This window comes from Pangasianodon hypophthalmus, chromosome 29 (assembly GCF_027358585.1).
Source record: "Pangasianodon hypophthalmus isolate fPanHyp1 chromosome 29, fPanHyp1.pri, whole genome shotgun sequence".
Classification (NCBI taxonomy): domain Eukaryota; kingdom Metazoa; phylum Chordata; class Actinopteri; order Siluriformes; family Pangasiidae; genus Pangasianodon; species Pangasianodon hypophthalmus.
This window is the reverse complement of record NC_069738.1, coordinates 14,069,726-14,090,581: the sequence shown is the minus strand read 5'-3', so window position 1 is coordinate 14,090,581 and position 20,856 is coordinate 14,069,726. Positions and strand designations below refer to the sequence as shown.

Below are 20,856 nucleotides of genomic sequence, written 5' to 3'. Positions count from 1 at the left end.
CAGCAGTATTCACATAGCCTGTGAGCTTCATGCATGGCAGTATTTTGCAGTTATGACAAGACTCCGTAAATATGAGAGAGCTGGCATAATTGCACAATTTGTCCAACACACTTGTCTTCTTTAAATGCACACATGCAACTAAGACTTCATTACATGCTTATACAAGTTCATTGCCTCTCCTTTTCCATCTGAAGGGAAGAAAACAGTGGGATTTTTGCACACATGGATGGAGATATTTGTAAAAAAAAAATTCTGCCATATACATAAAAAAAAAAAATTAAACCTGCATGCTAATTCTGTTTTCAAGTTTGTGAGAAATCATGGCATGCATTAAAATTGTCACGCTGCAATTGTATATCAAATCGCTTCAGAGGGTCTCAGACTGTTTAGAAAGGTTACAGCACTGAGACAGAAAAGACTCACATATTAATATTCACCCTTCAGAATGAATTGCAATCAAAACAAACACATGAATGCAGTATCCCTATTTTAATCATAGAATTATAGTTAAATCACAGTAATCATATACTAACTATAGTAATTGTGCTTACATTGATATAATAAAAAAATGAAAACAAACAAAAATAAAAAGGGTAGTATAACATTCAGTTTCAGTGAAAATGTATGATTGTAACTCAGTTTAATTATATAATTCAAACCAAAAAACGTTTTAAAATATATTTAAAAGAGTGCTCTCCCCTACTTGTTTGAAGATGCTCAGATCCCAAACACTTTGCACTTTGGACATTGATCACTGGCCAGCACCCAACTCCATCAGGGCCTGGCAGAATAAACATCTCTCCATCTCTCCACTCATCAATCACTCATTACAAATTCCATATATATATATATATATATCTCCACACACACACACACACACACACATATGTTTATGGAATTGCAATACACTTCATACAGTGCTCCAGTTATGGGAACAAATATCATGATGTCTCATTCTATATTTTGGAAATAGTAAGTCAGAAAAATGCATTTGTTTGGAAATTGCTGAAAGAGCACTGGCCTCATCAGAACAAGAGCTTTTATATACACTTCAGTTTTGTTCTCTAATGAATGAGAAAAATAAAGGCAAAATGTAATTCCCTACAGATAATTTAATGTAACGAGCCATCAGTAGTCCAGTCTTATAAAATACAATGCATTTATCTGCTATTTATTCACAGAAAACTAAAAATACACTATATGGCCAGAAATTTGTGGACACCTGACCATCACACCTACATGCTCTTGTTGAACAACCCATTCCAAAACCATGGGCATTAACATGGAGTCAGTCCTCCCTTTGCACATATAACAGAAGCCATTCTTCTGGGAAGCTTTCCACTAGATGTTGGAGCGTGGCTGTGGGGATTTGTGTTCATTCAGCTACAAGAGCATTAGTGAGGTCAGGCGCTGATGTTGGGATGTCGAGGAGGTCTGGGGTTCAGTCGGTGTTCCAGTTCATCCCAAAGGTGTTCAGTGGGGTTGAGGTCAGGGCTCTGTGCAGGACACTCCAGTTCTTCCACTCCAACCTTCACACACCATGTCTTCATGGAGCTCGCTTTGTGCACAGGGGCATTGTCATGCTGGAACAGGTTTGGGCCTCTTAGTTCCAGTGAAGGGAAACTGTAATGCTACAGCACACAGAGACATTCTATACAAGTGTGTGTTCCAACTTTGTGGCAACAGTTTAGAGAAGAACCACATATGGGTGTGATGGTCAGGTGTCTACATACTTTTGGCCATATAGAGTAATTTACTGTATAAGATAAAATTAAATTGTATTTCTGTATAATTCTATGTGCATAATTGTATTAAAATTTGCCATGGTTCAGCCAGTGGGCTTCCAAACAGGACGACCAGACATGAGCACGCATAAATATAAACAGTGACTAAAGAGGCCTGAGATGCCGATTGAAGAAGGATGGAGGAAAGGAGAAAGAAAAGGATTTTTATTGAAGTTCTTTTCTGTTTACTGACTAGCAAAGTAATAAACCTGTTGTAGGTATTGGTTCAGCAGCTTTTTTCATTCTATCTTTTAATAGAATCCTGTCATTTGGGCACAAACACCTGAACACAGACACTATTCTTTGGTTAGTTTGAGTTGAATTTCATTTGTTAGTTAAATAATTAACAATCTCATCAACCATGGTTTGCATGTAGGATTCATCCATTCATTAAGGAAAGTGTATTTTTGAGTCAGTAACATTTTAGTCCATATTTTGAGTCAGTAACATTTTAGAAAATGTCAGTAACATTTTAGTCCATATTGTAAAAGAATGACAAGTGTTTTATATTTTTTTGAATGTTTGATTTGGAAGGTGTTGACAGCTGCCAGTTTTTCATTTTTCTAACAAAATGCATGAAGATTTGCATATGTTTGTATAGTTGAAGGAAATGTGTTAAAGCATTTGAGCTGCCGTTTTATTTATATTTACTCTGGATCTGCATATTTCAGTTAATGGAACAGAACATCTTGAAGGAAACTTAAATTCACTTGGAGGAAAATAAATTAACAAAGGTCTTAGGAAAGTGTTTAAGAAAAACAGTGTTAATAAACAGTTTTGTTTATAACAGTTATTTTAAGAATTGTACAACTCCAACAAACTTTGGCTACTATGAGACTAAAAGCTAGATAGGATATTGCCTGCTTTCTTTGCCTTTCTTGTTTTTTTTCTTGCACAGATTATATATGATGTATCAAAATGGAAAAAAGGACAAAATATTATTCATGAATAGGGAGTCAAGTTCACATCAGTGTACCGCTTCAGTCTTGTTTGTACATTCCCATTATAGGATGCACTGAACCTGACACAAACTTATAATATAAATGATATCGGTATAAATGATAACATGCATATCTCTGCTCACCTAAACAATCTTTAGGTATCTTCATGAGCACGTGTAATGTGGATGTTCGCTGGTTTCCTTTCGACATCCAGAAGTGTGAGTTGAAATTTGGCTCATGGACATTTGACGGGTGGCTCCTGGACCTTCAGATGAGTGAGGCTGATATTTCTGGCTACATGCCCAATGGAGAGTGGGACCTAGTGGGTGAGTGGAGATGAAATATGGTCATTATTGCTACATACAATATAATTCCCCCTGGAATCAGACGCTGAGATTCATTCTAGCAGTAAAAATCACTAAACAGATTTGATGTCTCAATCTTAAATCCAAGTTTGCTCAGTTACTTGAATGGAAAGTGATTGTCATGACTTATTTAAGAAGCCCTTACTTTATTAAGCTATTGAACCTGGACAAAAATGAATGATAGACTTTCTGATTTACATGGCGATGTAGTATTTTTTTTTCAGGTTATAGCTTCCTAGACTTCCTAGAGAAATAACAGGATCAGCAATATACTGCAATCACGCCTTGCTTCCAGGATGCACAGTCTGCACAACCAGTCGGTCTCGCTTGACGATGTTTTACAGCACAATCTGTCTTTGTATAACTAATGACTGATGGAATTTGAGACTAAAGCTGATGCCTGGAATTGCTGAAATAGTGTCATGGTTCTGTGAATGCTTACTCAAGTTCACTAACAGAGAATCTTTTAGTTCTATGCTCTTGGCTTATACTGTAGTTCTGTAGTATCACAGGTGAATTAAATCCTTTGTTGCAGTGATTAAAAACTGAGCTCCCAGTTGCATCAATAACTATTCAAGGCTTTGAGGAAAATTATTTTCATAAGCTGGTAGAGTCAATAACATACTGAGCATTTTGACAGCATTTGCAAATAAGATGAGATGATAAATATGTTTGTGGGCAGCACATTGGTGCAGCAGGTAGCGTTGCTGCGTCACAGCTCCAGGGTTCCCAGTTCTATCCTGAGCTCAGGTTACTGTCTGTACAGACTTTCTGTGCATGTTCTCCTCGTGTTCGCATGGGGTTCCTTGGGTTTCCTCCCAGCTGCCAAAAACAATAGGTAGATTGGTTATGATTAATTGCCATTATGTCTAAATAAGTGTGTGAATGTACATGTGCATGGTGCCCTGTGATGGACTGGTGTCCCATCCAAAATGTGCACCCACTCTGCACCACGAGCCTGACCAGGATAAAGAGATTACTGAAGAGGAATGAATTAATGTTTGCATGCCATTTCCCACTAAAAAGCACTCTCCTCTGCTTTAGACAATACCATATGCAGACCCACAAATCATACACACACAAACACAATATAAGAATACAATATGCATTCAATCATTCCTAAAGATTTTGGGAAAAAAGTATGTTTTGGGGTTTGTTTTAAAAAGGGATACAGATGAAGCATGTTTGAGGTGTATGGTAGACTGCTCTAGAGCCTCCAGAGTGGCTGCAAAAGAACAAGGACCTTTCTGTCTTAGTCGAGATCAAGGAACAGTCAGCAGTAACTGAGAGGAGGACCTGAAGAGTTTAGCAGCAGTGTGTGTACAAAGCACATGTCCACAATATAAGAGTAGGGCAGTCTATTTAAGGCTTTAAAATCAAGCAATAAAACCTTACGCTGAATCCTGAGATCAACTGAAAGCCAATGAAGAGAAGCTAAAACCAGGCTAATATGATTCCTCTGCTTTGCAGCCGAAAGAAACTGAACTGCAGGTTTTTGAACTAGTTTTAGTTGTGCAAGAGATGAAGAGATGACTGGCTGATCCCAACATACACAGCATTAATGATTAATCCAGACAGATATAATAAAAGCATGAATAATTTTTCTAGGTCATGCCAGGAAAGAAATGGTTTCATTTTGGTAATTGTTGCATATATACATACATACATATGTATGTATGTGTATATATATATATATATATATATATATATATATATATATATATATATATATATATATGTATACAGTACTGTGCAAAAGTCTTAGGCACATGCAAAGAAATGCTGTAGAGCAAAGATGCCTTCAAAAATAATTAAATTAAATGTTTCTACATTAAAGAAATACTATAAAGAGTAGTAAAGAGTAATAAATGAAATAAATTCAATGTTTGGTGTGACGATCCTTCACTTAAAAAAAAAAAATAGTAGTCTCAGGTGCAGTGTGTGCAGTTTTATAAGGAAATGAGCTGGAAGTGTTACTGAGCATCTTGCAGAAGCAGCCACAGTTCTTCTGGAGACTTTGACTGTCGACTCGCTTCTTATTTCTGCAGCGAAACCCAGCAGCCTTCATTACGTTTTTTTTTTGTCTGAAAAGTGTCTCTTATGTAACCTGCTGCTTTCTTTACTGACATACAAACATTTTTCTGTAACATTTCATTTTGTGCTGGAAAACTAATGTTTGGAATCTAAAATGTTTTTGTACTGAATCAATAATGTAGAAGTCAGAAAATAAAAATCTATAACAAAGTTTGTACTAAAAAAATAGGGTGCCAAGACTTTTGCGCAGTACTGTGTATATATATATATATATATATATATATATATATATATATATATATATATATATATATATATATATATATATGTGTTTGTCATTTCTGCTGCAGTAAGCACAAATAAATCAGGACTGATGCCTGATTAAAGCAGTCCCTTTGAGATCTTATCTGAGGCACTAAAATAAAGACTGACTTTGTAAGTCAATCTGACTCATCCCCATTACATTCATCCAATCTCTATCTGATCTGCCAGCTGCTACTTACGTTATGTTTAACTGAATTAAGTGACTAAGTGAAAGTAGATCTAAATTAAACTTCTCAATTTAATTTTCATCAAATACTGGACACATCTGCCTCTTTTCTCATCTACTAATATTTTGTCCATTACTAAACATGAAAATTCGATCATTGCTCCTCCTTTCTGATGCCCAATTATCCATCTTCAGTAAGTGCTTTATCCAGGGTTGCTGTGGATCTAGAGTCTTTCCCAGGAACACTGGGTGCAGAGTGGGAATACACCCTGGATGGGATGTCAGTCTGTTGCAGGGCATTATGCACACACACGCACACACACACACACACACACACGCATTGACACCTAGGGGCAATTTAGAGTAGCCAGTCATCTCCTGGCATGTTTTTGGACAGCAGGAGAGATGAGATGAGAACTTATCAGTTGTTGAAGATATGGGAGTAGTTGAAACTCAATGGTGGGTTAGGTTGATAAGTCTGAGAAAGAGCCATAGAACTGAAGACATTTTGTTGAGAAACAGTAGTGCAGATCTCTAGAAATGCAGACTACTGCACTGGAAGCAAACAGAGCTTCTTTCATCATACAAAGCTATTGATCTAGGTTTCAGTAGAACTTTTTAGTAGAAGATTTAACAGTAGAAGATTTTTCTGTCTTTCTGTAATTTTTTTAATTATAAGCTCTCATTCGTTAGGAATTAAATGATATTGATAATTCATTCATCTTTTCCACTTCATTCCTCTGCCTCTTAATATGCTCAGGTGTGCCTGGCACAAGGAATGAGGTTTTCTATGACTGCTGTAAGGAGCCATACCCAGACGTGACATTTGTGGTAACCATCCGCAGACGAACACTCTACTACGCCCTGAACCTCCTCATTCCCTGCGTACTGCTCTCCTCCATGACCCTACTGATCTTTGTGCTGCCTGCCGACTCTGGAGAGAAGATCTCACTGGGTAATGAGACAGAGTAAGAGAGAAGAGATGGGAGTTTTTGAGTTTTTATAATTCTTTTTTGCACAGTTTGTTTTAGGCTATGCTGTGCTATATCATTTAAAGTGAGGAGTTTCACTTTGTAGAACAAATGCCTCCAAGTCTCCCATATGGTGTTATTCTTGTTTACACAAAAGCTTTACAAAAGGACAATACATTATAATTTTGGCCTTTCTCCAGCATCTTTACTTTACTGCTTGCCCCAAGATGAAATCGATCAAAATTTCTTTTTCTTTTTTTATTTACACAGAATTTTTTTTGCACATCACTGAAAGCAAAACCAAATGCTTTACAAAACCAATGTTTTACAAAAGAAGTGGACAAAGAAGCCTGAAATCAGATATCAGAACTGGCAAAACCTTTCCCAGGAGCCTTCCCTCTGAGTTCCTGCCGGATTGTTGCTGGTTCAGTATTACAGGGCATATGTAGGTAGTGTTCTATTTCACCACTCATAACTGCCAGAATAACCTGGTTAACAGATGCCACTACTTCATGAGGACTTGAAAGGTGCTCAAAAATTTGAAGGCAAATCTCAAAAGCATCTGTGTGCTGAGGCAATGGGATGATGGAAATATGCATCTTGCAGGTCCACTGATGTGAACCAGTCTGCAAGGCAAAAAATATATCTGTAGCTTTAGTATATGAAAGAGAAGGTCTTTTAGGAAGCAGTTCAGCCATTTCGAATTGGGAATCTGTTGAATATTCCTTTTCAATCATGCCTCTGTCCAAGAGTAAATGGACTTCTTGGGCCAGAGTCGCAATTTTCTTGGGGTCTGACATTTACTAGGCAGTGAGCCCTGAGACTCTTGGGGGCTGATGACAGAACTATAATGCATCCCTCCAACAGCACCTGCCCTTCATGGATAGGCTCCATGGTGGGGGCTTTGTTTAGGGTCTATCCTATGAGGTGAATAGGGCCTGAGGGTGTAACACTGTTTAGGGCTTGAACAAGGCCGACAGACATTTTGTGGGTGCCACATGTGGGCCAGGTCAATCTTCTTGTGAATTGCCATGTTAGCTAAAGCTTGCACTCTTGGAGCCTGGGGGCAGTGTAGCAGTCGATCCAAAACCTCCTTTATAACTTTTGATGAAATCTTTGCATTGTGATACAGTGAATACTTCACAGCCAGCGCTGTGTGAGAGTGCCCTTGGTGCTCTGAGCTCCACACCACTATCCTGTCCTACTCAGGCCACTGCCATTTTGAGGGTGACTGTCATGGCTAGAGTCTTCCAGTGGCACATGTGAGCTAGTAAATACTTACCAAGAATAGTTACTGGATGCTGCTGAAGGTGGAGTTGAAGACTGCAGTTTAATTGTCAGTTCACTATCAGCTTGGAGAAGAAAATAAATCTCCCAGATGCAGGCATAGACATAGCATCCTCATGCTCCATGGATGAAGAAAGGGAAGGAAGACCAGTCTGAACTATGAGGAGGGCTCTTTTAAATGACATGGCTTCATTTCTACAATCATTGATTCAGCTGAGCTATGTCTGACAGCAGGTTGTCCATAAATCCAGAGAGTACCTCAAATAGATATATTGTTGGCCTTTTTCTCTGTGTATTATTTGTCCCAGTGTTTATTATTTGTCCCCATTCCTGATGTTCTTGCATTGGCAATGTGACTAATGAACTGTGCTTTGACTATACTACCAGTCTTAGCAAAAGTCTTTGGCACCCCCTTTTTAAAATTATTTATTTATTTATTATTATTATTTTTTTTATTATTAAGTCAGTACAAAAACAGTTTAGATTCCAAACATTAGTTTTCCAGCACAAAATTAAAGAAAATTACAGAAAAATGTTTGTATGTCAGTAAAGAAAGCAGCATATTATGCAAAAAAGCACTTTTCGGACAAAAAACATAATGAAGACTGTTAGGTTTTGCTGGAGAAATAAGAAGCGAGTGCGACAGTCAAAGTCTCCAGAAGAACTATGGCTATTTCTGCAAGATACTCAGTAAAACAAAAAAAAAAAAACAGCTATTTTTGTTATAAAACTGCACAAATTGTACCTGAGACTAATATATATATATATATACTGATCAGCCATAGCATTAAAATCACCTGCCTAATATTGTGTAGGTCCCCCTTGTGTCACCAAAACAGCTCTGACCCGTCGAGGCATGGACTCCACAAGACCTCTGAAGGTGTGCTGTGGTATCTGGCACCAAGACATTAGCAGCAGATCCTTTAAGTCCTTTAAGTTACAAGGTACGGCCTTTGGATATATGGATTGGACTTTGTCCAGTATGTCCCACAGATGCTCGAATTTGGAGGCAAAGCCAATACCTTGAACTCTTTGTCATGTTCCTCAAACCATTCCTGAACAATTTTTGCAGGGTGGCAGGTCGCATTATCCTGCTGAAAGAGGCCATTAGGGAATACTGTTGCCATGAAGGGGTGTACTTTGTCTGCAACAATGTTTAGGTAGGTGGTACATGTCAAAGTAACATCCACATGAATGCCAGGACCCGAGGTTTCCCAGCAGAACATTGCCCAGAGCATCACACTTCCTCCCCCGGCTTGCCTTCTTCCCATAGAGCATCCTGGTGCCATCTCTTCCCCAGGTAAGCGACGCACACGCACCCGGCCGTCCACATGATGTAAAAGAAAATGTGATTCATCAAACCAGGCCACCTTCTTCCATAGCTCCATGGTCCAGTTCTGATGCTCACGTGCCCACTGTAGGCATTTTCAGGGATAGACAAGGGTCAGCATGGGCACTCTGACTGGTCTGCGGCTACGGAGTCCCATACACAACAAGCTGCGAAGCACTGTGTTTTCTGACACCTTTCTATCAGAGACATCATTAAGTTTTTCAGCAATTTGTGCTACGGTAGCTCTTCTTTGGGATCAGACCAGACAGGCTAGCCTTTGCTCGTCACAAGCCTCAGTGAGCCTTGGGCGGTCATGATCCTGTCGCCGGTTCACTGTGGACCACTTTTGGTAGGTACTGACCACTGCATACCAGGAAAAACCCACAAGACCTGCCATTTTGGAGATGCTCTGACGCAGTCTTTTAGCCATCACGTTTTGGCCCATGTCAGATCCTTAAGCTTGCCCATTTTTCTTGCTTCCAACACATCAACTTTGAGAACTGACTATTCACTTGCTGCCTAATATATCAAACCCCTTGACAAGTGCCATGAGATTATCAATGTTGTAAAGAGATAATCAATGTTATTCACTTCACCTGTCAGTGGTTTTAATGTTATGGCTGATCAGTGTATATATATATGCAGTCCCCTCAGAAAACATTGGAACAGCAAGGTCAGTTCTTTGTTTTTGCTATACACTGAAGACATTTGGGTTTGAGATCAGAAAAATTATGAGATGATAAATCAGAAATTCAGCTTTCAATTCCTGATATTATCTAGATGCGTTAAACATCATAGACCATGGCACCATTTGTTTGAACCCACCCATTTTTCATCAAGACCCAAAACACACTGCCAACACAACAAAGAACCTCATCATGGGAAAAAGTGGAAGGTTTTAGACTGGCCAAGTCAATCACCAGACCATAACCCAATTGAGCAGCATTTCAGAGGAGACTGAAGGGAAAAAAACCCACAATAATCATCAGAAAAAAAGCTGTGCTACAAGCCTGGAAAAACATCACAAAAGAAGAATGCAACAGTTTGGTGACATCAGTAGGTTGTCAGCTTGATGCAGTTATTGCAAGCAAGGGATATACAACCAGATATATAGCAAAAGTACTATTTACTTTAATTTACTTTAACTGACAATCTGAGGTCCCTGGAGGACCAGTGTTCAGGCCACAGCGCTCTCACCGCTGCAGCCCGGGTTTGATTCTTGGTCAGGGAACTGACCCCAGCCACTGGGCTTGTGTGCAACAGTGCACTCTCAGTGCCGGTCCAAAGCCCAAATAAAATTGGGGAGGGTTGTGTTTAGAAGGGCATCTGGTGTAAAAACTGTGCCAAATCAAATACATGGACAAGTAATCTGCTGTGGTGACCCCTAACGGGAGCAGCTGAAAGAGGAACAACAACTTTAATTGGAATACTTTTCTGTTGCAATACTTTTCCTCACATATCACAATAATTGATAACAACAAAGCAAAAACATGCTTTTAGAAATGTATAAAAAAAATCAAAAACTAAAATCTCTCATATAAATAAGTGTTCAGACACTTTAAACAGTACTTTATAGAAGCACCTCTCAAGCTCAGAATGTCTGTGAACTGAGATCCTCAGGTGAGTTTTTCTTCTGTAGGAGTCCTACTCAGGTTGGTTTCGTGTTGAACGAGTGTTTGTTCATTTTGCTTTGCATTTGTGAAAAAGGTTTGCTCATGTTTTCCCTTTACGTGTAGAATTTTATATTTTCCAGTGGCTGAAACTGGACAGTTATTGATGTTCCTCCATTTTTTCAGAGTTCATTTATTAATAGCAGTTTCTTAAAGGCTCATCCATCATGTTTATTGATTGCAGTGAACACCGGTGGTTGTGACAGTTGTTTTTTTTAATATCTGGTACGTGGTATGCCAGAAGTGCACTTTTGAAATTTGAATTTAAGAAAATATTACAAAAGCAAATAAAAGAAGATTTAAGGAGATTTAGTGAGAAATGTAGATGGATGCAAGGAGGGTTATTGATGGGCGCAAGATGGAGTGGAAGAGATGAATAGCAGAGTGAGGGAGGGTGAACAGGAATAAAGTGGGATTGGGGAAGACAAATGGCCTGGTGTAATTCCTTTTTAGTTGAATCTAGTGGTATGTGAACCATACAGACACATCCAGTTGGGGAGTTTTGCTCAGCTCAGTTTTTATCCTCATCTCCTGGTCTCTACTTAGCAATGTATGTACAGTTCTCCTATATTTACAGTGAATTTAAAATATCTAGTACATTGTATATCAACTTCATATCAATCATTAAAGAAAAGAAGTCTCCTTCATTTAAGGTATTTATTTTTGACACAAACAGGACATAAGGATTAAAGTGACACCTCATTAGATGCATTAGTTTATAACAGGAGATGCTTCCCCCAACAGGAGTTCATTTTTGCTTCAGCAGAATTTGCTGAATACAATTGACATAATTTATCATTTTTCACATCTATTTTTCACAGGTATTACAGTTCTGCTATCACTAACAGTCTTCATGTTACTGGTGGCAGAAATTATGCCTGCCACTTCTGACTCCATTCCACTCATAGGTAAGTATGTGGGCATAAAAGTCCTCTATTCATACACATTTTGTGTGTTGTTGTGTGTGTGTGTGTGCTTTCCATGAACATTTTGGTCCCCTTACCTAGTATGTGACTCATTCATTTCGTCCTCATTTAGAGTTCACACCACAGGAAGGTTTTCCTGTATTATGTGCTTATAAATGTAGGTGGTAGTGTTGTGTCAGAATGTACCACTGGCAGTTCTTTTAGAAACAACAGTGAAATCCTCTGGTGTTGGTTTAATGATCAGACCATTTGCTTATCTTTACTCATGTAATTGGGTGAATACATTTTGAATAGGAATCAAGTGTTCTAACTAGGGATGGTAGGAAAAGAAAAAAACAGAGCACAGAGATGGTGAAATAAAGGCCCTAAATCACCTTCCTTTTCATTTATGGGCCCCTGAAAAGTGCTAAGTCATGATCTGCAGAGATATATGTACAGTATATATATAGTGCCTATTGGCTGGACTATATGTGTTGAATCATGAATGGCTGGATAACTCATCCTGGTCTCTTTTTTGCTCTCTGTCACTCCTTCTCTTTCTCTAACTGCTTGTTTATTATTTATTACTCTACCATGTACAGTGATCATTCACTTTTCTCTGTATTGCATTTTTTTCATGTCTTATTTTAGGTAAATTATTGATGCGCTTTTTTTATGGTAAGAAGTAATTTTATCATGAAGAATATAAATCACATATTAAAGCTCTCTCTCTCTGTCTTGTCTCTTAGGGCAGTACTTTGCTAGTATAATGATCATCGTTGGGATGTCAGTCATAGCGACTGTGGTTGTGCTACAATATCATCACCATGATCCAAATGGGGGAAATATGCCTAAATGGGTAAATCTATCTTATCTGTACCCACAACCACACACACACACACACACACACACACACACACACTTGGAAATCTGATTTTTTCTTCCTGTCATATTGACAATTGTCAGTAAGTTACCCAAACCACAAATAACATATACGCTATATTGCCAAACGTTTCTGACCATCACACCCATATGTGGTTCTTCCTCAAACTGTTGCCACAAAGTTGAAAGCACACAATTGTATAGAATGTCTTTGTGTGCTTTAGCATTACAATTTCCCTTCACTGGAACTAAGAGGCTCAAACCTGTTCCAGCATGACAATGCCCCTGTGCACAAAGCGAGCTCCATGAAGACATGGTGTGTGAAGGTTGGAGTGGAAGAACTCGAGTGTCCTACACAGAGCCCTGACCTCAACCCCACTGAACACCTTTGGGATGAACTGGAACACCGACTGCACCCCAGACCTCCTCGACATCCCAACATCAGCGCTTGATCTCACTAATGCTCTTGTAGCTGAATGAACACAAATCCCCACAGCCACGCTCCAACATCTAGTGGAATTAGAGTTTTATAGATTTTTCTAGATTTTTATAATAGCAAGTTGTTGGATGTTTTATTCTAATCTGGCTAATTTACACTACCAAATCCACCAGTACTGAGTGAGGTCAAGCAGTATGCTGAGATTTACACTGTAATAAACAACACTGGAGAAAATGTCTATTATTATTCACGGACACATAGCCTGTTTACAAAGGACGTTTCATATTGGCTCAACGCTATTTCTTCATTATTCACTATTTGTGTGGGCTAATGACAAGCTCAGCAATTAATCAAATCAGTGTTGAAATTATTTTAGTCCATTTTTGACTGGCTGTGTTTTGGAGCAGTTGCATTTAAACTGAATATTATTATACATATCATGTAATTTTATGCCAGTCATCAATAATTAAAGATGCTTATGGGTAGAAAAGTACTGTACTGAATGATCGTGCAGCTCTCTCACAGATACAATATCAGCTGCTGTGCTGTCTGTTCCTGTTGTCTCTATTTGGGTCACAAACTTTATATCAGGACTGGCTTTATAAATCGGTCATTGTGCAAAGAGATTATTGTACGATAACAAAGAGAAATAAGATCCCTTGGACAGTTATGGTGATTAAACGTGTTTAAATGTGATAAGATTTTTATGGTCAGTATACTGTATGTCCCCATAATTGTAAGAATGTTGACATATGTTGAGGTTATTGCACATTAAATAATGCATTAAAACATCGCAACATACTTACATACCGCACACTTACATTTCAACATGGGTACAGAATTATTTTAGATAGGCTCCTATAATATGTCTCCTAAGCCAGCATTTTTCTCTACTGGGCACAGCAAGACCTTCTTAGCTAAATATATCATTATGGTTTATGCCTTTCCCTGGCCAGAATTATGGTAGTAAATCCAAAATTTTTACAATTCAACTTTTTGCACTGAAATTATACTAAATCTTTGTGATACTCATGATGGCCTGGACTTGAACTAGCCTTTACAGCATTTTTAACCCTTTAGATTTGAGGTAAAATGTCATTTAATCTACTCTTCGTTTATGTAATGCAATAAGTAATCTCCTTATACTATTGCCACTTATTTTGAAAGGAAAAGCCTGAAGTAACAAAACCAAACATAGTAGAAGTCCTTCATGATTCAAGTTCTGTTCTTCAAGTGAAAATTGGAAAAGTCGGGCAATTATCACTCACATCTGGAAAAAGACACTTTTGGTAGCTTTAGTAAGCTTCTCAGAGCTTTCAAAAAATGATTTTTTATTTGAACCTCTGTTTTGGGATGGGAATACACATTTATCTTTATAAGTGTAGAGTTTTTAATGATAAAATTTCACAGATTTTGAACAAGAAACCTACTTTAGTAGGGATACTGTTCATGTATGTTGGAGCAGTGGAGAGCTTAGCGAGTCAGTATGTGTTGAAAAGAAAGTACTCATTAGTTCTGCCTGAGGTTACACATTTTTAAATAAACATAATATCTTTCAACATTTTATTATCATTTTTCATCATTTGGATTGCTAGTATCCCAATCACTTGGGTCCAAGATGAAAAGGTGTATCAATGTGTATAAATATTCAATATTTATCTGCAATTGCTTTTTCTTCCCCTATTGGTTGTCTCTTCATCTCTTCCCTTTTTAAGGTCCAGCTGGTTCTGCTCCAGTGGGTGGCCTGGTTTTTGCGCATGAAGCGCCCTGGTGAGTGTGAAGACCCTGAGCGTCCTCCATGTGCTCCCCATCTACGCCGTTGCTCTTCAGGCTCCCATACTGGCAGCCTTCCCAACACGGTTGACCATCACCAACACCACCATGTGCCTACCACGTTACACCCACTCCACCCCCAGAGCCTCTTGCAAGCAGCAGGCCATGTCAACCACCTGCCTTCACAGGGTAACAGTGCTAACAACAATGGCAACCTGCTCTACACTGGCTTCCCAAGCTTGGACGAAGCCTCGCCGCCTCCACTATTGGCCGACTCGGCCAACAGGAACAGCATATCAGGTGGTGTCACTCGACCGGGGTCTTCCAGCCCACCTCCCCACTTGCCCTCACATTTCAGCAGCCCGCCCCCTCCACCAACGCCAAACCTGGATGCCCCTGGATGCCCCAGTACGGTCTCGGGTGGTGCTGGCGGCTGTTCATGCTCAGCAGCCAGTGGCAGCGGAGGAGACCCACAGCTGCAGGCTATCCTGGATGAAGTGCGTTACATTGCTGAGCGTTTCAGAGCCCAGGACGAAAGCGACAGTGTAACAGAGCAGTGGAAGTTTGCAGGGGCTGTCATCGACCGTCTCTGCCTTGTGGCCTTCAGTGTCTTTAACATCATCTGCACCATCTCCATCCTCATGTCAGCACCCAACTTTGTCGAAGCTGTTTCCAAGGATTTCATTTGATGAGACACAAATGAATGCACAACGTGTAGATGCAGAAAAGTCTGTCTGTAACCAGGAAATATCTCAGATTGTGGGAAACATAAAGTGTATTCAACAAGAGACAGACATATGGACAGAACTGACAAATTGACCTATTTGTGGCAATAGTATCTGGCCAAACATTAACCTCAAAGAGAGGGAGAGAGAATTGGAACTAAAATCTCATTCAGAAGGATGTAACATGGTCTTGTCATCATAGGACAGTACAAGATCACTGTGAAGTGTCAAAATATATTTTGAGAATGTGCATGTTTGTGTGTTGTACTGAATGAAACAAAAATGGAGCTGGTAACAGTGAGCAACAAAAGAGAGGGGGGAGGAGAGGCTCAGGATGTCTATGGAGTTGTGTGGGTGGTATTGACTAAAAACAGAAAATTTGAGAAATCTTTAATAGAGAACAAAATGAGGATAAGGGTTTCTTTTCCCTATTTCCTTTTGATAGCACACAGAGGAGTGGGAAGCCTTTTTACTTTCTGCAGCAAAATACAATAGAGTAACGGGTAATAGATGAATACAGATGTTAGGAGCAGAATGCTCTTTAAACATACCAAGATACAGATCGATGGAGATAGTAAATCATCAATGAGGGAAGAGTGGATGGGAGGACAAAGGCAACGAAAGACAGCAAGAGTCAAAGAAGAAAGAGGAATGAGAGATGAACATGCGAGGTGAGGTGAGATGCGAAGTGAACAGTGTAGGAAATCAAAACAGTGATAGGGGAAAAAGTGAGAGAGAGAAGTAGAAACAAAACATGTTCCTGGCAGAGCTGGAATCCTGTTGTGGGAGAGATGTAAAATAGAGCATCTCACATCTTGAAACACAGCACAAAGATGCAACTTCATTCAAAGGAAACAAAATAACAGACTAGACTTACATAATGCATAAATAAAGAAAGATTGATAGCTCTGAGACAAAGAGATGGGACACTGGAATGATTCCCTTGAAACACACTGAGAAATGGCACACAGGCACTGACGACACTTTTACAATCTTCCAGACATTTTATTCCCCAACATCACTGATGACAGATGGTGGTCGAAAGAAAAAAAACAAAAACACTTGCAGAATATTCAAGTCCACCCCCACAATTAATAAGAATTGTAACAAGCAAAACTAATTTAGTTTAATTTCATAAGAATGAAGCGTAAGAGACGCTACAACCACTACTCCCACCCATTACCCTCTTCTTAAACATTAGGAATATTTCATGCAGTTTGACTTTTTAAAGAAGACACCATGAGACCATACTGTCTATTCAGTAACTGCAGAACGGCAGTGGCCCCAATGCTGGACCAAATCCAGGATCCAGCATGCACTGTAGCTGTTGTATGGCTGAAAGCAGTGTGTTTTAAGAAGTAGGGATTTTCTCTAACACATTAATACAGCCAGGCTGAACATTGTTTTAATATTTTAAGTTAGGATATTTTCTACCATTTCCTTTTGTTTCCTTGAAGTTCCTACGCATACACTTTTTAAACTTTCGATTATCATTTACTGGTGGTTATATTTTACACATTTCTCAAACATTCAGTGGCACTTATTCATCAAAGATATTATGATATTATGAGTTTACCACAATTTGAGAATTTTTAACATGATTTTAACAACCATGATTTATAGCATTTTATTATTCATGATCATGATTAAATCATTAGATTACATCATCATATCTATATATTATTATTATTATTATTATTATTATTAATAATAATAATAATAATAATAAATCTCTTGGCTAATAAGTAATTCAAGTAAATAATTTTTCCTCTGTCACACTCCTTTGATGTTAATTTGAGGCTTTGAAAAAAAATGGAGATATAAAATGTTTTGAGAAAAATAAATTGTAACAGCGTAAGAATATTACATTTAGAGAATGTAGAATGCCAAAGTAGAAGGATATCAGTGTTAGGATCTGATTGTGATAAAGGAATGAGAGTTTACTTGAGATATCTCCTTTTCCGCACACAGCAATGAATTTCCTTTTATTTCATTTGGTGAAACGACACTAAACTGTTCTTTATTCTGACGTTTTTTCTTTGTCTTTCTTAAAATATTAAGACTTCATTCTCAGAAACCCATAGCTTTCACATTTTAACAGTTGATTAACATTCATTTCAAAGTATTTTCATAAATAAGACATTGAGCAGTTTGTACAGCACTCTCAAATCTACTCCTATTGCTACACAGCTCTGATGAATAAAGGCCACTGACAGTCATTCAACCATCATGTGTCATTGAAGCACCTGTTGTTTTAGACTTGTTTTTGAACTGTTTCCATTTAACCAAAATCCAACAGGAAACAGTGAGCAAAGTGTTCACTCCCACAAAACATCTAAACATTTATGGGGATGCTAGAAAGAGCAAGATTGGTAGCAGGAAATGGCACTAGGAAGGTAGTGCAAGTTTCCATATTACAGTGAGCACAAACAGATATTGTCATCTGAGCAGATGGGACATAAATGGTCAATAAGCCAAGTTTGCGGACTTGCCTTTTACTGTATGTGTCTACTGAATTAGGTTACAGAAGATTTATAGCTCACCATTTACATTAAAAGACCTATAATCTATGGAGCATCAGAACACACACAGGAAAGGACATCAGCACTGAAAGGGCAAATTGGAGGTTGCTAAGGAATGGGTTGTGGAGGCAATCAGGCTGGAGTCTGACTGACTACAAGTAGATTGCCTGTGTTTGATGTTGAAAGACCTGTACCACCCAATTACATCAGAAAACATTAATGGTAAGATGGACAAAAATTTAGCACAGTCCATTTTATAGCTAATTTTAGCTGGCTTGTCCAGTAACTTCCATATAACTATGACTAGAGTGATGACAGCTCTGAAACATGCACCCAGAAACCAGATGCTTTGCAGAATGACAATTATTTTTAGCTAGGGATCCAACAGGTTTGGCATGGAGAAGAGTTAGAGCACCAGAACTACATCATAAATAACAACACCAAAATTGGGCAGTTAACTGGAATTACTTACAGAAGCAATCAAACAACATTTATGATAAGAAAAAATTAAGCATGGCACAGATGGCCAAGAAGTAGACTGTATTAATTAGTTAGCTGTGCAGGATAATCAAACAACTGATTCAGCAGAAGTGCAGTAGCAGCCATCGTTTGGAAGAGAGTAAATTTTTCCCAACAACACAGACTCAGATGGTGTTCAGACTCCAGAGAAGATGTCAAGAAATGTTCAGGATCATGTCTGTGCTCTTTGTGGACGTACTCTTTAGTATTCTGGAGTGTGTGAATGTGTACGTGTGTATGGTGCCCTGTGAATACTGGCGTCCCATCTGGTGTAAATTCTTCTGCCTTGCACCCAGTGTCCCTGGGATGGGCTCCGGATCCTCTGTGACCCTGACCAGGATAAAGTGGTTACTGAAGATGAATGAATGAATGAATGAATGAATTTAGTATTCTCTCTTCTCATCTGACAAGTACAAAGACTGGATGAAGGTCAATTGATGACAAAATCATTAATCTCTCACTCCCTCTGCCATACCTGCAACTCATTCCATGTGCATAATTCAAGTCTGATTTTGTGGGATTTACCTGGATGATTATCAGATGGGCCTTGCTTCTCTGCCACTTACAGTGAAATTTCTTTTATACCCAATGTAATCTTCGTGGTCAACAATAGTTAACATTCATTCTCTCTCTCTCTGTCTCGCTCTCTCTCTCTCACATAGAGACACACACACATTCTTTCTCTATTTGTGGAACCACAAGGTGGAGCATACATAAGTGGTAATGGTAGCAACATCATTCTTCTGGCTGTTCTCCTCAAACTTGCGTGTCCCATCAAGGCACCACTGTTGCTAGAAGTCACGATTAGCAGCAGCATTCTCCAGGTTCTCTGACTTAATCTGGTACAACCTTAGTAAAGTCTTTACTTGCTCTTTAAATCTCTTTTTTTGTCCTCCTAAGCATTAGCCACAGTGTAGCTGGCTGTACAGCAGCTGTAAGATGTAAGGCATCTTAATAACAAGCCCCAGCCACCCGGGTGATTATGATTTCAATACTTTTGCAGTCTTTGCAAGTATCTCAGTACATAATTATGCCTGAGACTCAAAATGCACTGAAGTTTTGGCACTGAAAAAAAGTGGCCTGTGCTTCTTTGAGCCAGTGTTCGATTTCAAGGTTAGTGCTGCAGTTCTCAGTTAGGATGCTGCCCAGATACTGGAATGATGGAACAACTTGAATATGTCATGATTGATGGTGAATACAGGCACGGTGGTTGGGGTTTTTTAGTAGCTCCAGACTTGAGAAGCACATTCCACAGGAGCTTTCTTTTGACAGTGTCAAAGGTTTTGAAGAGGTTGACAAAGGCTGTAAATGGATTTTGATGTTCTCAGCACTTTTGATGCCACATACAAATACACAGCACAGACACACTCCATTTCCTGACTATTAAATAAAGTATTCTTTTCTAATACACTGTGCTCAGCAGTCCATCATTTCATGACTGGCTTGGCATTATTAGATGGGAAAACAAGGGACAGAATGAATGGTGAGGTAGAGAGGAAGCATGAGATGGGAAATGCTGATGTGTGGTCTTAGCTGGATAGGGTTTTAATTGATGGCTCGTTCAGAAAGGAGAGAGAGAGAGAGAAGGGGGAGGATATGAATGAAGAGAGGAATGAAGGGGGAGTTAATGGAGGAGAGAAGGAGCAATCTCTTGGCCTTGGGGTGGATTTATGGGGGAAAGAACTGGACTGCTTTAAAAAAACCCAAAGATACTGCAGGTTACAACTGATTATGAAATACACCCAGTTTACAGCAAGACAGGCATGCAGAACTGGATATCCTAATAAACAAGAACTGGACAATTAGCTGTACAGACTGTTACACTATAGCTGGGAAATAATTGTCTCTTTAAATTTATATTTGTATGAGCATTGTAAGTCATGCTGGCTTGCAGCCCTTAAAATATGTGTGTGAATTTGTCTGTATGTGTATGCTGGCAAGGTTTTCCTACATGTGTTCTGCTGAGAACAAAACAATGGAGGAATAAATCACTGAAGCCTTGAAACAGGGACACAGTGACCATCTTCCTCACCTGCAGGATTCAGAAAAGGCATGGGGTGGGGGAGCACTACGAATATAGCGTAATAGCCATATTGACTGGTGAACGCCATAAAAACTCTGTGTTTCAAACGTTCATAAACAACATCCTCATGAATATGCTAGGAAAGTTCATCGTTCCATGCATCAGCAACATCTTGATTTATTCTCTTGAAACTCAT

The 20,856-nt window shown here is 38.9% G+C and overlaps 1 protein-coding gene across 1 annotated transcript in view; it reads left to right on the top strand.

Moving 5' to 3' along the window:
• chrna11 (cholinergic receptor, nicotinic, alpha 11) overlaps nucleotides 1-19,447 on the top strand; it is a 38,473-nt gene extending 19,026 nt beyond the window's left edge. Inside the window, exons 6-10 of the mRNA XM_034301491.2 lie at nucleotides 2,884-3,051; nucleotides 6,375-6,569; nucleotides 11,694-11,780; nucleotides 12,527-12,636; nucleotides 14,814-19,447. Coding sequence (XP_034157382.1) covers nucleotides 2,884-3,051; nucleotides 6,375-6,569; nucleotides 11,694-11,780; nucleotides 12,527-12,636; nucleotides 14,814-15,560 — 1,307 coding nt within the window. The 3' untranslated portion in view covers nucleotides 15,561-19,447. The remainder of the gene's footprint in view (nucleotides 1-2,883; nucleotides 3,052-6,374; nucleotides 6,570-11,693; nucleotides 11,781-12,526; nucleotides 12,637-14,813) is intronic.
• The last annotated feature ends 1,409 nt before the right edge of the window (nucleotides 19,448-20,856 follow it).